This window comes from Thamnophis elegans, chromosome 1, assembly GCF_009769535.1.
Source record: "Thamnophis elegans isolate rThaEle1 chromosome 1, rThaEle1.pri, whole genome shotgun sequence".
Classification (NCBI taxonomy): domain Eukaryota; kingdom Metazoa; phylum Chordata; class Lepidosauria; order Squamata; family Colubridae; genus Thamnophis; species Thamnophis elegans.
The window spans coordinates 55,784,972-55,798,822 of NC_045541.1; the positions used below are offsets into that span (position 1 = coordinate 55,784,972).

At 37.9% G+C, this 13,851-nt stretch overlaps 1 protein-coding gene across 6 annotated transcripts in view; it reads right to left on the reverse strand.

Annotated features, from left to right (window-relative positions):
- GLI2 (GLI family zinc finger 2) overlaps positions 1–13,851 on the reverse strand; it is a 316,230-nt gene that overhangs the window by 239,989 nt on the left and 62,390 nt on the right. For 4 of the 6 annotated variants that reach the window (XM_032216322.1, XM_032216338.1, XM_032216311.1 and 1 more), the window contains exon 2: positions 10,974–11,142. In XM_032216322.1, the coding sequence (XP_032072213.1) occupies positions 10,974–11,112 (139 nt within the window). In that variant the 5' untranslated portion in view covers positions 11,113–11,142. Of the gene's footprint in view, positions 1–10,973; positions 11,143–13,015; positions 13,084–13,851 lie in introns of those variants that run through there. The other 2 variants (XM_032216331.1, XM_032216347.1) reach the window with 2 other exon arrangements.

Below are 13,851 nucleotides of genomic sequence, written 5' to 3' on the forward strand. Positions count from 1 at the left end.
CTGGTGCTGGAGTGAAATAGGTGAACAGTGACTGGAACTGGGGGAGAGGATTCATTTTCACTTAGGAACCCCAAGGAATAATGTAGAACTATTTGCTCAGAATTATTTGTTAAAGCAGTGATTAAGCATTCTGAGAAAAATGTCAGACAGAAGGAAAAGACTTAAAGAGTGAAAAACAACAAATCTTTAAAAATACAGAAAATTCATTTCGTAAACTGGGAAGACATGGTAATGGAAAGGCACTTTAAAATGCTGGAATTATTTGCTTAAAAAATTATCCTGCTTCTATAATGAACTATAATTAAAATTACAATTGAAAGACTAACATTAGACTGACTAGTGGCAATACTGATGTTTAAGTTGAGAGCGACACCTGCCGACAAAAGGAAAATATACAAGTATGGGAATACTTACATGAAAGATTGTGAAAATATTTAATGGGTTATATTTCACTACCCCATCCCTACTAGAATATTGAATCTGCAAAGGAGACATAAAAAGGCTTACAATAACTCCTGGGACTATTTAAAGAGAACTGATTGATTACCTATGGGATACAAAGAACTGTGATTAATGTACTTCTTGGGCAACCTTAGGACTGAATAAATGGTTCTTGGACTACTGAACAAAAGTTGATATTTTAAAAACAAGATAAGATGCTTCACAAGGAAGAAATGAGTGGAACTTTGAAGAAGATGGCATTGATTTTCCAAAGCACAAAGGTCATCATGAAAAAAGGAAAAAATGGAAAATACTATATGAGGGATGATGAGTAAAGATCAAGATGCTCAGAGAAGGGAGGAGCTAATAGAAGAAATGGAGGAAAAGATGGAACCAAAGAACCAGCGAACAAAAGAAAAAGATAAGGAGGTGATAGTGATAAAAATAACAGTGATTGATGAATTAAAACCAGAGGGAAATATTTTAAGAGAGTTGAAAAGAGAATTGGACACACAGGAAGATACTTTTGAAAGGGAGATAGGGGTTTTGGCAAATATTTTGGAAGCTAGGCATGGAAGAGGGTAGAGATGGGAGAAATACTTAGGTTGAATAGTCAACAAATAAATGTAGACAGAGATAAAGATCCAGGAGAGTAATATGGGAGGCAAGTCCAAAAAAAGCATAGCAACTAAAGTACTGAAGCGGGCAAGAGACAATGGATAGAAAGGAAAGGATTTCTCTTTTTGTCGTTCTGAATTGCCTGTCTTCTCTTTCTTTCATTTCTTTTTTAGAATGGTAGAAGTTAGGTAGGATAGGAAGAAAATGTATTTTAATAAAAGGGTGACATGATTAAAAGTTGGAATAGAGATAGAAATAAGAGAAAGGGGGAATATTAGTGTATACTTTCTTACATAATAAAATAAAAGCAATAACTAGAGAGAAGCTTAGAAATTGAATGACAGGATTATGTATGATTAAATAATATGGTCAGTGGCATTAGAGCAATGTACTAAAACATGGAATAATTAAATAATGATAGACTATAACTCAATATAAATATGCATTATTATTAGAAATATATAAGTTGGTTGAATGTAATAACTATGATTAATTTTGCTAGTTTTATTTGTATTAGGATGCATGACACCCAGGTGCCACACTGTTCACACATTGATATGTTTATGTAAAACAAAATAAAAAACGGTTCCACCACAATACAACGAAGCCCTTATCCACGGAGACATAAGCGCGAGTGCTAATCCGTGCCGTCCGAATCGCTAAAGCAAATGTGACCTTACCGCGCTGACATAAGGGCAGAGGGCAAATCTGCGCCTTCCAAAGCACTCAGCACCCTAAACCTAACCCTAACCCTAACCCTAACCCTAAACCTAACCCTAAGCCTAACCCTAAACCTAACCCTAAACCTAACCCTAAACCTAACCCTAAACCTAACCCCTAAACCTAATCCTAACCCTTACCTTAATTTAAATCGGCTTTCTGCCGCCGCGCTGTTTTAAAGCGCCCTTCTGTCACTGTTGTTGCGGCGGTGATGACGCACGGTGATGATGTCGCAGCTTTAGCAATGCGGTTTTATCACCGCTATTTGGACGAGCGCGGTTTTGTCGTGCCACGATAAAAAACAAATTCTTCTTTTGCCATATCCGTTATTGGACATTGGTGATCATGTTGGCAATCCTATTTTTATCAACAACCACAAGAAAAAGGACTACTAGGTTTTGTCCAAACCAGTCCCTTAGACTTTGAAGCCAAGATGTTCTTCTTCTGTCTGGACCTCATCAAATACAATACTGCAAAGGTGCAAACAAGGGTGTCTCTCTCATAAATTAATTACATTTTTTCTCCGTGAACATATACCTTCCTATTGTTGTCAATACTTGCAATTTTTTTGGCCATGTGTCTCTACACTTAGTCTTCCTCTTGCAACCACAATTGGAACCAGAATTGTTAAGCAAAACAGTTTTTAAATGAGTCGCACTTGATTTCATGACCTTTTTTTTGGTTAGGAGAATCGCTGCAGCTGTTAAGTGAATTACATGGTTGTTAAGCAAATCTGGTTTCCCCTATTGACTTTGCTTGGAATCCAAGTGGGAAGGTTGCAAATGGTGATCACATGACACATGTGTAACGGTTGCACATACATAATGATTACCAAGCATTCAAATTTTGATTGTCTGACCATGGGGATGTTACAATGGTTGTAAGTGCAAGAACCAGTAATAAGCAACATTTTTTTTCATTCAACTTTGAACGGTTGCAAAACAAATTGTTGTAAGTCAAGGACTACCTGTATGTTATAAGTCAAGGACTACCTGATTTTAGAGCAATGCTGCCATCATTTTCCCACCCTACAGAAAAGTAACAATGCTTTAGTGCCTTCTTTACATGATTTCACCATGTAGGGTAAGTATTACACTTACTATTTTACATTGCTGGAAAAACTGCTTCAAAAACATCATTCTTGTTGCTAAGCAAAGTCAGTGGAACTTTGTTAATCTGGTCTAGGATCTTTCTTCATCTTAACACAGTAAGAAAAGCTGCACCAGTGGTAGTTTCATCACTCAAGTAACTTGCACAAAAGGGGAGAGCTTGGTGAGAAATAGTGAGAATGTAATAAAAGGTCCCAAAGGTACTTTTTCAAAAAGTAACTGGACTTTCCTTGTTTTTCCTTGAAGACATTTCACTTCTCATCCAAGAAGCTTCTTCAATTCTGCAGTAAAGAGCTACAATGCGGGGAAAACTTGGGCAGCAAAGTAAGTTTAGATTGTCCTGATTACACTGAAATCCCAAAGATGCTTTTTTTCAAGGGGCAACTGGACTTTCTGGCTTTTCTTTGAAGACATTTCATTTTTCATCCAAGAATCTTCTTCAGCTCTGACTGGATGGTGGGAAGAAGCTTTTTGGATGAGAAGCAAAACGTCTTCAAAGAAAAACCAGAAAGTCCAGTTGCCTCTTGAAAAAGCACCTTTGGGATAACCATGACCTGGATGACTGAGAATCTTCATAGACATTAATCGAAACATACCCAAGAGTGCATCCAAGCCACATCTATTCCTTTGCAGAGAATTTTCAGCTGAACTACAAAGCCAGGATCACATTTGGATTGGTAAGGGAGAGAGAAAGAGAAAGAGAAAGAGAGAGACCCCTCTCTTCCCCATATATGTCATCTTTTATTGCTACCTTTCATTGATTTTAGTGCAATTTCTTTGTTTGACTATTGCAAGCCATTCAAGATCATTGAGAGTCAGGCAGCATGCAAGTTTAAATTATGATAATGATGACAGTGATGATTATTAATCGATCTGACAGCCTTCATTTTACCTATCTATGACAACATGGTATGAAAAAGGGGGTCTCCCTATTTAAGCACCCAGAAAAAGAAATCAATTTTACAGCATTCATATAAAAGACTATACAACGTTCCATTTCACCCCTTCTGCAATTAAAGCACATGTGGAAGGTGGTGGGTTTTATTTCTTCACACAAGGCATTAATTTTCGAGAAATACTGCATCCTGACTTTTCACTGGCTCCAAGCTTGGTTTTCCTATGTTTACACCAAGTGGCTGGTTGGACTTCATTATACACCAAGTATTTCCATAGATCAGAGGCAGTGAGACCTATGTAACCAACATAAAATAAATTACCTCCCTATGATAAATGGTTCTATTAGCAATCCAGATTGTTAAACTCCGATAGAACAGAATAGAGGGAGCACCAACCCATTCATTCTCCCTCCGGCAGATACCAAGTTGTAAATAGGTTATTTTGTGTGTAAATAACACATTAAAACTCAGCATTAGCTGTGGCTTTTGATAGAGAGGAAATTGTTCCAAATAAATAATCCAGGACAGGAATGTAAAATAAGCCAGATTTAATAGTGCATGCCTCCCATTGCCGTGTTAAACATGACTAAAATGATAAACCCCAGAATATACTAATAGTAAACCATGCTCTGACATCAAAGTAATGAGGCCATATTTTAACCCAGCTTTAGAAATGCTAAAATTAGTCTTGACAGAGCCAGACATCGGGAAAAAAGTGCTGCCAACATAAACACCATCAATTTACCAACTTGGTATTTCTGTCATGAGGGGTGCATAGCATTATGGGGTACAAGATGGTGTGTTTCTCTGGATTCAATAACAAGGCACTTGACACTTTGAAACAAGTGTATGCTGAAAAATTGTACAAATATGTATAAATTCATGACAATTTCTAGTTCCACCAGCTAGAATATTTAAAGAGATTTCAAATTCAGATTCTATCTTGAATGTGAAGTTGTTCTTTTAAATGTGAACAGTTCAGCTGTAGTATCTCTTGCTAGCATTAATCTTGTCAAGGTTCAGATAAGATGTCTCATAAAACATAATTGCATAGAAGCCATCAAATGCTATGAGATCAAGAAATCCTATCTAAACATTGATTATGTGCCATCAAAATACTGTCGATGTTTAGTAACCACATGGATACACCTTCTCCAGGATGACCTGTCCCTAATCAGGCCCTTTAAACCTTCCAATGGTGTACCCATTGCTGCTGTAATTAAGCCCATCCATTGTTACTGGTCTTTCTCTTCTTCTATTTCCTTTCATCTTTCCCAGCATTGAAGACAACTCAAAAGACCTAAGTCTTTGCCACTGTGTATACAATATTATGATTTAAATCTGGTCGTTTGTACCTTCAATGAAAATGCTGGGTTGACATATTTCATAATCCACCTGTTCATTTTCTTGCCTATCCATGGTATTCTCAGAAATCTTCTCTTAACTCCCAAATTCAAAAGCATCAATACTCTTTCTCTTCTGCTTCTTCGAAGTACAAAGTTTGCCTTCCACATATCTTTTCTCTTTCATCTTGAGGTCTTTCAACTCCTTGTATCAATTATATAGTCAATGTGATTGCTGTGTATTCCATCTGCTACTGTCCATGCATTGTTTGGTGGTTTAAAGACTGGATTAGCAATGAAGAAATCACTAGATTAGCATACTCTTCTAAGTTGTTGTCATGCCTCATTTGTTTCCTGGGCCATACAATCCAACTACATTTTCCTTATTATTTTCAACTTTGACATTCCACTCTCCAACTGCAAGAATCACCTCTTGTTTACATGATCTGTTGATTTCAGATTGAACTTGATTATAAAATCAACCTTATCATCTGCTGCATCAGTAGTTGGAACATAAACATAATCATCCTATTAAAAGGTTGTTTCCAAGGTCTAATTATTCAAACGTTGATTGCATCGGACCCAAGTATTGTTCTTGCTATTTCCTTTCCAATGAGAAAACAATATCACTCCATCTTGTTTTCATGCCCCAAGTAGTAAAGAGTATGATATGGCTGGAAGGATCCATTTCAATTCTGATGCCTAAGATGTCAATGTCTAGTTGATTTATTTCCTTTTTACTGTGTTGAGCCCATTTCAATGCTTCTAGGTTTCACATTCCCACTGTAATTCCATTTTCAGATTTTTCTTTTCCTGCATGGCAATGACACATCATGAAGGCTTTAATCTAATAATGGCACAAATAAATCCAACTCCAACAAATCCCAAGCTCAGTAGCAAATTGAGTGCCATCTGTCCTGGGGAAATTGACTTCTATACCACTCATCACTTTATCTTAATTATTCATTTTCTTCATAAAATATATGAATGGTTTACCATTGCTTTCTCCTATATACAGTAGAGTGAACTGATTCCTTTTCTGGTTGACTCTGAAGAGGTTGTCTGTCTCCATCATCTTTCTATATCACTGCCAGTAATATAGATGACTACCTGCTTTCAGTAGGCACCTTGGGTGACCCTGTTGAGAGTATATACTCTTGGCATAAGCTCCTGGCATCCTTCACTCTCATGAACAGCATTCTTTCTGCCTCCATAAGGAAACAGCACAGCTTGAAGTGATCCAAATATTACATAACCACTTCCAGGTTCTGTTATATACTAAATAAAATATCTCAACTATTAGCTGGTAAAAACTATGAAATTTTAGTTTTTTTCAACCATGATCCATAACTAATCCGTGCAAGCGGTGGGCAAGCATGCTAAGATCCATTTGTGCATGCACGGGATTAGGTTTTGTGTGCAAAACCATCCCCTCTCCTCTGCCACCTGCTGCCACCATCACTGCATGTCTGCGGAGACTGAAAGGTAGGGGACCACTTTGCTGTACCTATTATCTTTGAAAATGGTGAATACTGAATGCAATACTATATCAAGGAATATGTCATTTGTAGTTGGCCTGCTTCGGTACAGGTAGATTTGTAGCTTCAGTTTAGCCATGTGTGAGAGCTTGTTATTCTATGGAATCCTGGATTCTGTGCAGCCCAAAATATGAATCGGCCATTAGTAAAGTCACAGTTTACTCCAACCATGTGTGGCAAGGGCTGGCAACCTAAGGCTTTGAAATATATCATTGCAGCTAATTTAATTTAATTTAATTTAATTTATTAGATTTATAGGCCGCCCAATCCCAGAGGACTCGGGGCGGCTTACACAGAACAAAGAAAACAAACAAAATAAAAATAAAAATTTAAAATTTAAAAATTTTCCAACACGCATACATTCTGATTGGGGCTGGATCCTACATAATAAGGTCAACAGCCCCAGGCCTGCCGGAACAACCAGGTCTTAACAGCTTTTCTGAAGGCCATGAGGGTGGGTGAGGTCCGGACCCCTGGGAGTAGCTGATTCCACAGGGTCAGAGCAGCCACAGAGAAGGTTCTCCTCCGAGGCCCCGCCAGCCGACACTGTCCGGCTGACGGCATCCTAAGGAGGCCCACCCTGTGGGATCTTATCGGCCATTGGGAGGTATGTGGCAGTAGGCGGTCTCGCAAATACGCTGGTCCTGAGCCATGTAGGGCTTTAAAGGTAATGACCAACACCTTGAATTGCATTCAGAGACCAATTGGCAGCCAGTGCAGCTCATGGAGGATAGGTGTAATATGGGTGTATCTCGGTACACCCAATATCGCTCGCGCGGCTGCATTCTGGACTAGCTGTAATCTCCGAACGCTTTTCAGGGGTAGCTCCATGTAGAGCGCATTGTAATAATCCAGCTACCAGAAGTTTCCAACATCAGTGCTGAAATCTAGCACAATCTTGGGGGTATCTGCATCTTCCATCATTCTAACCACTGCAGTGGCGCAGTGGTTAGAATGCGGTACTACAGGCTACTTCTGCTGACTGCCGGCTGACTGCCATTTGGCAGTTCAAATCTCACCAGGCTCAAGGTTGACTCAGCCTTCTATCCTTTCTGAGGTGAGTAAAATGAGGACCCAGATTGTTGGGGGCAATATGCTGACTCTGTAAACCACTTAGAGAGGGTTGTAAAGTTGTTATTTATTTATTTATTTATTATTTATTTATTATTTATTTATTCATTTATTTATTATGTATGTATGTATGTATGTATGTATGTATGTATGTATGTATGTATGTAACTAAAGATGTAAAATTCTGAGTCATTTGTCCCCAGAGACATTGTTGTTTTACGATAGTGCAAGGAGTGGGGGCAGGAAATGTTCTCTTCAGGTACAGAAAGATGACCTATTACTGGCATGAAACCTAGTTTACATTAGCCTTTCTTCATAAGCAAATGAGCAGAAGGATGGCCAAAGAATGACCAAGTATGTCACACAGAGAAAAATCTGCCTAAGGTTAGAAATGTATATAGTAAGTTCTTCAGTATAAGGAGGCTGCAAAAAAAAAATCTGAAAAGTATAAAGAATGTGTTATGAAATAACTGCATAATTTTTAATCCTTTTTGGCAGAAAATTTAAGAAAGACTGGGATTAATGAACACATTACAAACAAGTTAAAAGGAAACCAGGCCTAAGAGTTCAGCTCTTCTCTCTCAGGGTTGGGCCCTCAGCTGTCTGAACAAACAAATAAATATGTTTTCCTCTCATGAGGCACTATTTAAAAACACTGTAAAACTCATACATGTATGTCTTTTCCCCTCCCCCAATCTTCATGTCAACAAATTAACATTTTCCAGATGTTGAAAAGATTCCTTTTTGCACCCAGAATCCAAACATGACAGTCCATAAATACTTTTAAAGAAATATTGTCGTTCAAAATTCCACAGAGTTTTTGAATATCTTTTCTTCCACTCAGTGTCATCTGAGAGACGACATAACTCAGCGCAGTATAATTTTTATTTCTTCTCTCTTCCCTCCTTTTTTAAAAAATAACTGAATTGTAGAGCAAAAACTAGTAAGCTAAGGTTACACATTTTGAAAGTATATCCAGCCCTGGAGCAAAAAATAGCAAGGAAACTTTCTCACTCCCAAAGTTATATTATCTATCAAAACAAAGATGAATGAAAACAATTATTTTCCTAGATTGTTCTGTTTAGATGTAAATATAAAGCGAGAAAAAAATAAGAAAATGTATGTGTTCTAAAGCAGAGCTGATCCAGCAATGAGAAATATTTTTGACAGACCACAAAACAGCTGAAAAAACTTTAGACAGCTGAAGATGCCACTTGTCACATTCCATTGGTCAAGTCCCAGCTAATGTGTCCCTTCAGTTCCTGCTGTGAAAGCTTATTCTATCCCACATAACACAAACAAGGAGTGGGTTGGTATCAAACCAACACAAGCAAAAATCCTATGATTATTTCTTCTTGCTTCCATCCAAAGACAACAAATACTACCACTTTCTCAGTCAGCTTTCCATAGATGTGAAGTTCAAAGGGCCACATCATTCTGCACATTTAAAAGGAATAGGCAAAGTTTAGGAAGAACATCCTTCCCCAGACTGGGGGAACTTCAGTTGTGTAACTCACAAAATTGCAAAAGATCATAGTAATTATGTCAGCTTGGAATTCTGAGCAGCACTTCAACAGTGGATGCCAAGTTAAGGAAGGCTGATTGTCAGCACTCATTTTATATCTTCATGAGATGCTAATTGGGGTTACTAAGAAAATAATTGAAATTATATTTTGTTAAATTTGCCTCTTTTCTTTATATGATTTTTTAAAACATGTTTTTTTTAATATTTTACTTGTCCACCACCCAGGATTCATCTGTGAGGGAGATGGACAATTTTTAAAAAATGATAATCAAACAAACAAAATAAAAAGTACCAACTATGGTCTCTGCAGAGAAAAATCTACACAGTATGAAACTCCATTGCTCCCATAGATATGTAAACACATGATGGGGTTTTCATCCATCCTGATATCAATTGTATAAATGCCCCAAGATCAATTGTATATATCAATTGTATTTGTATTTATACAATATCAATTATATAAATGGCCCTCTTGCATGGTGGAGCTCTAGAGGAAAGCAATCTAAACTTATCATCAAGTTTCTGCCTAAGTTTAAACTGATTTTTTTACAGGATAGTTTCCAATACCAACAGCATTTCTCACTTCCTTGGTGTGCAAAGCCTTCTTTCAAGTAATATTAAAGTGCAAAGTTAGGTGTGCAAAGCCTTCTTTCAAGTAATATTAGATGTTTTATTTTAAGAAGTATCATCGGTCTTTTCAGATTTCCCCCTCAAGTAACTTTCTGGTTAACATTACTCATTATGTAGCCCTCGTGATCTGCATTCATCCTATTTTTTTCTCTTACACATTCATCTCAAGCAAAGTGGGCCACTTTTTATATAGAAACAGAATTGTGACATTCTATGTGCCACAAGGCTCGATATCCAGCTCCAATCTTCATCCCAAAGTCTTATACTTGCTCCTATTTTCAGAGGGTGCTTGCTTTTGAAAACCAGATTCCGGAGTCAAAACAAACAGCATAACCTGCAAATTACAGTATTTTAAAACAGCATGTTTGTTTCTTTGTCAAAGAGGGACTAAAATTTTCTCCTCCACTCTGGCATCCAGTAAGCAACAACTGATCATCAGTGCTATCTCTGGAGGAAATGAATGCATAAATCATGTTAGGGTGAAGTAGCCTTTATTTCAGCTCCACTTTTTTTGAGTCACAGTTGTCTGGTCAGATGTGTCATTCTATGATCACCTGAGATCTGCAAACACTCAATTTCCATTTCCTGAAACTAAGATCAATAAACTCAGAATTCTAGCAGAAGGATTTACAGGTAGTCCTCAACTTCCAACCATTCATTTAGTGACCATTCAAGGGTACTGCAGCGCTGAAGAAAGTGACTTATGACTGGTTTTCTTACTTACGACCGTTGCAGCATCCCCTTGGTCGTGTGAACAGAATTCAGATGCTTGGCAACTAGCATGTACTTATGCTGCTAACTCCAGTGATTCACTTAACAACAATGGTGAGAAAAGGTTGTAAAGTTAAAGTAAAGATTCCCCCAAACATGCATGGTAGCTGTTTCTGGCTCTAGGGGTGGTGCTCATCTCTGTTAAGGGGGACAAAACCCTCTTAACAACTATCTTGCTTAGCAATGGAAATTGGGGCTCTATTTCAGTCATAAGTTGAGGACTACCTGTACACTTCTGACATTGGAAGTTCTAAGCCTTTAAAACGAAGCCTAGGCTTGCTTTCAAAATGAGGCAAAGGATTACGAAGTACCTCCTTGAGTCACCACTGCTGCTGTGGCTGCAGCTGCTAAAGGAACTGGTTTCTTCGTTGGTTCACTAAAGCCATTGTCTTCCAGGAGGACACTTTTCTCTTCTTTTTTTGCAGAAGCCATTGATGTGGATGTTTCCATCTCAGACACGCATATTCCAGCTTCCCAGTCCTTAAAAACAATACAAAAAGTTCAGGGTTTCTTTTTCTTTCTTTCCCCATTAAAAACACAAAAATTGCTTTGATGGAAATGCTTTCATCCTATTCCAAAAGATAATTAAAAGCAATAACAATAAATATTGGTTTAATTGCTCATCAAGTTTTTTATTAAGCTGTGGTAATTATATCCAGAAAGGATCTGAAGCCACATTTTTCTAAACGATGGTTGACTTAAGATTGATGTATACACACACCCAAACATACACACATACATACAGGATATACCAAACATTGAATTACATGTAGCCCAAGCACAATGTTTTGTCATTCCCCCCCCCCCCAGAAAAAATGCCATTATACTTAAGAATGTTTGAAAGTCATGTGTCAAACAAGGAAGTGTTTAGAAGAAAATGGCAAACAATTTAAGCAATTAATGGAATTTGTATAATAAATTGTCTACGAAGCCCAACATTGGATAGACCCTGTGCGTATTTATTCATTTTTCATTCTATTAGAATAACCTTCCATGTCCTCCCCCAAGGTACAACTTTAGAGTAAACTGCTGATTAAAATTTTATAAGTAGAACAGTTAGAAACTTCAAGAATATTTGTATCCTTTCACTGGAAAACAGAAAGGAGACTTCTTCACTACTCTTCTGGAGTATTTACTTAAGCTAAGAAATCAACCCTTTACTCTGGACCTCTAAACACTACAGGTAGTCCTTGACACACAACAGTTCATTGAGTGACCATTTGAAGTTACAATGGCACTGAGAAAAAGTATAGTATAGCCTTTCTTGCCATGGCACAAAATAAATACAACGAAATTGGTTTTAGCCTCACTGGTGCAATCCATGACAACAAATACAAACAACATAAATAGTATAAGGAATAATCCCAATGCAAGTAATTAGGGAAAAAGAAAAAAAACAGTCATACATTTCCGCCTGTGTGTGGAGTTATTGTGGTTGTGTTTAGGAGTCTGATGCCAAAGGATAGAAACTATGATAGAAAAGGTGACTTATAACCATTTTTCACACTTACAGCCATCACAGCATCCCCACGGTCACATGATCAAAACTGGGACTCTTGGCCACTGACTCATATTTAGAATGGTTGCAGTATCTGGGGCCATGAGATCCCAGCTTTTGTGACAAGCAACGTCAATGGGGAGGGTAGATTCACTTAGCAACTCTGTTACTAACTTAACAAGGGCAGTGGTTCAGTTAACTGTTCTTAAGGTCATAAAATGAGGCAAAATTCATTTCACAATTGTCTCTTAGCAGTAGAAATTTTGGGCTCAATTGTGGCTGTAAGTCGAGGACTGCCTGTATTCCAGAAGCAAGATCAAGGAACCCCCTTCTAAATGCTTTCCAAGGAAAAGGAGGAAAGCAATCAGTTCAATGCCCTGGGTATGGCACTGAGGCAACAGGCCATACCCTGAGGATTCTGCCATGCTTTATATAGCTCAGTGCTACTTATCTAGCAATTGGAGCAATTTTTTCTGCCTTTGGATAGGCCTCTATTGCATGCATGGACTTGAACACTGAACTATGGCCCAACTCTTGTCCTTCTTGGAAAAAAGACCCTTTACAGGTAACATTCTAATAAAAAAACACCCATGCACCATAACATCTGTTGAGCCACCACTTGGCTGTTGCTTGCTGTATAGTGCATTGTGCTTCAGTAACTCTCACCTCTGAGCCTTACCTGCTACCAGCCCAGAAGATTATAGAACAGGACTCTAAATTGACAGAGATGCTGATCCCTGCTGTGTTTTGAGTTTGAAGGGGGAAAGCATCATGTGGTTGTGCGTAGCATATATTGGCCTACATATTATTAAGAATGAGTATAATTTATAAAGTAATCCTATTCCAAATGCCTACCAAATTTTAATTTTATTCCTGCCAAACTGATCTGATTCCATATGTTTCCATGTCCTCATTCTCTAAACCGATCCCAAATGGTGCACTCCTATTTCAAAAGACATTGGAAAAAATTCATTACCTGTTTTTGTTAAAATAGACTCTGCATTTTTCCCATGCAAGAAACCCACATAGGCACATAAAACAAATATTAAATGCAGTTTTCAAAGTTCTAAACAGGACTTCAACAAGTTCATTTTCAACTTAGAACAAATCAAGTGCTCACATTTCCTTTGTTTTACAACAGAGGAAGTGTTGCTGGCTCTAGTGTCCAAACAGAAGAAGAAACACTGGAAGAGTTATTTGTATTTAATGAGGTTCATACATCTCAGAGGAGATTTTCTATAACTTGTGGACCTCCTTGGATTCATGGTAGCTGCTTGAAAAACTAGTTAAGGTTGAGATGAGGAGGCTTTCCTCCAAATTCAGTAAGATTCAGTAAGTGCACCAGCTATGGCTTTACTGAGATCATAACGCCCTATTATAGTGGCTCATGCTCTTATCACTACAGTGTATTATTACAACACACTTTCCATGGGATTGACTTTGAATGTTACTCAGAAGGAAAAACTAATATAGAATGCAGTGGCCATCTGTTAGCAGGGGAAAACCACTATTGCTAATTTGTCAATGCCAATGATGTTCAAGTGGTGCTCCAGTTCTTTTGGGATTGCACTCAATGGATTGCTATTGGTACTACCCTTTCTATTATTATTATTGCAACAACAGAATTGTATCACAGTGGCCAGATGTTTCGCTGGATTTGGCATTGGTTACTAGTCGGGCCCCACCCAGGG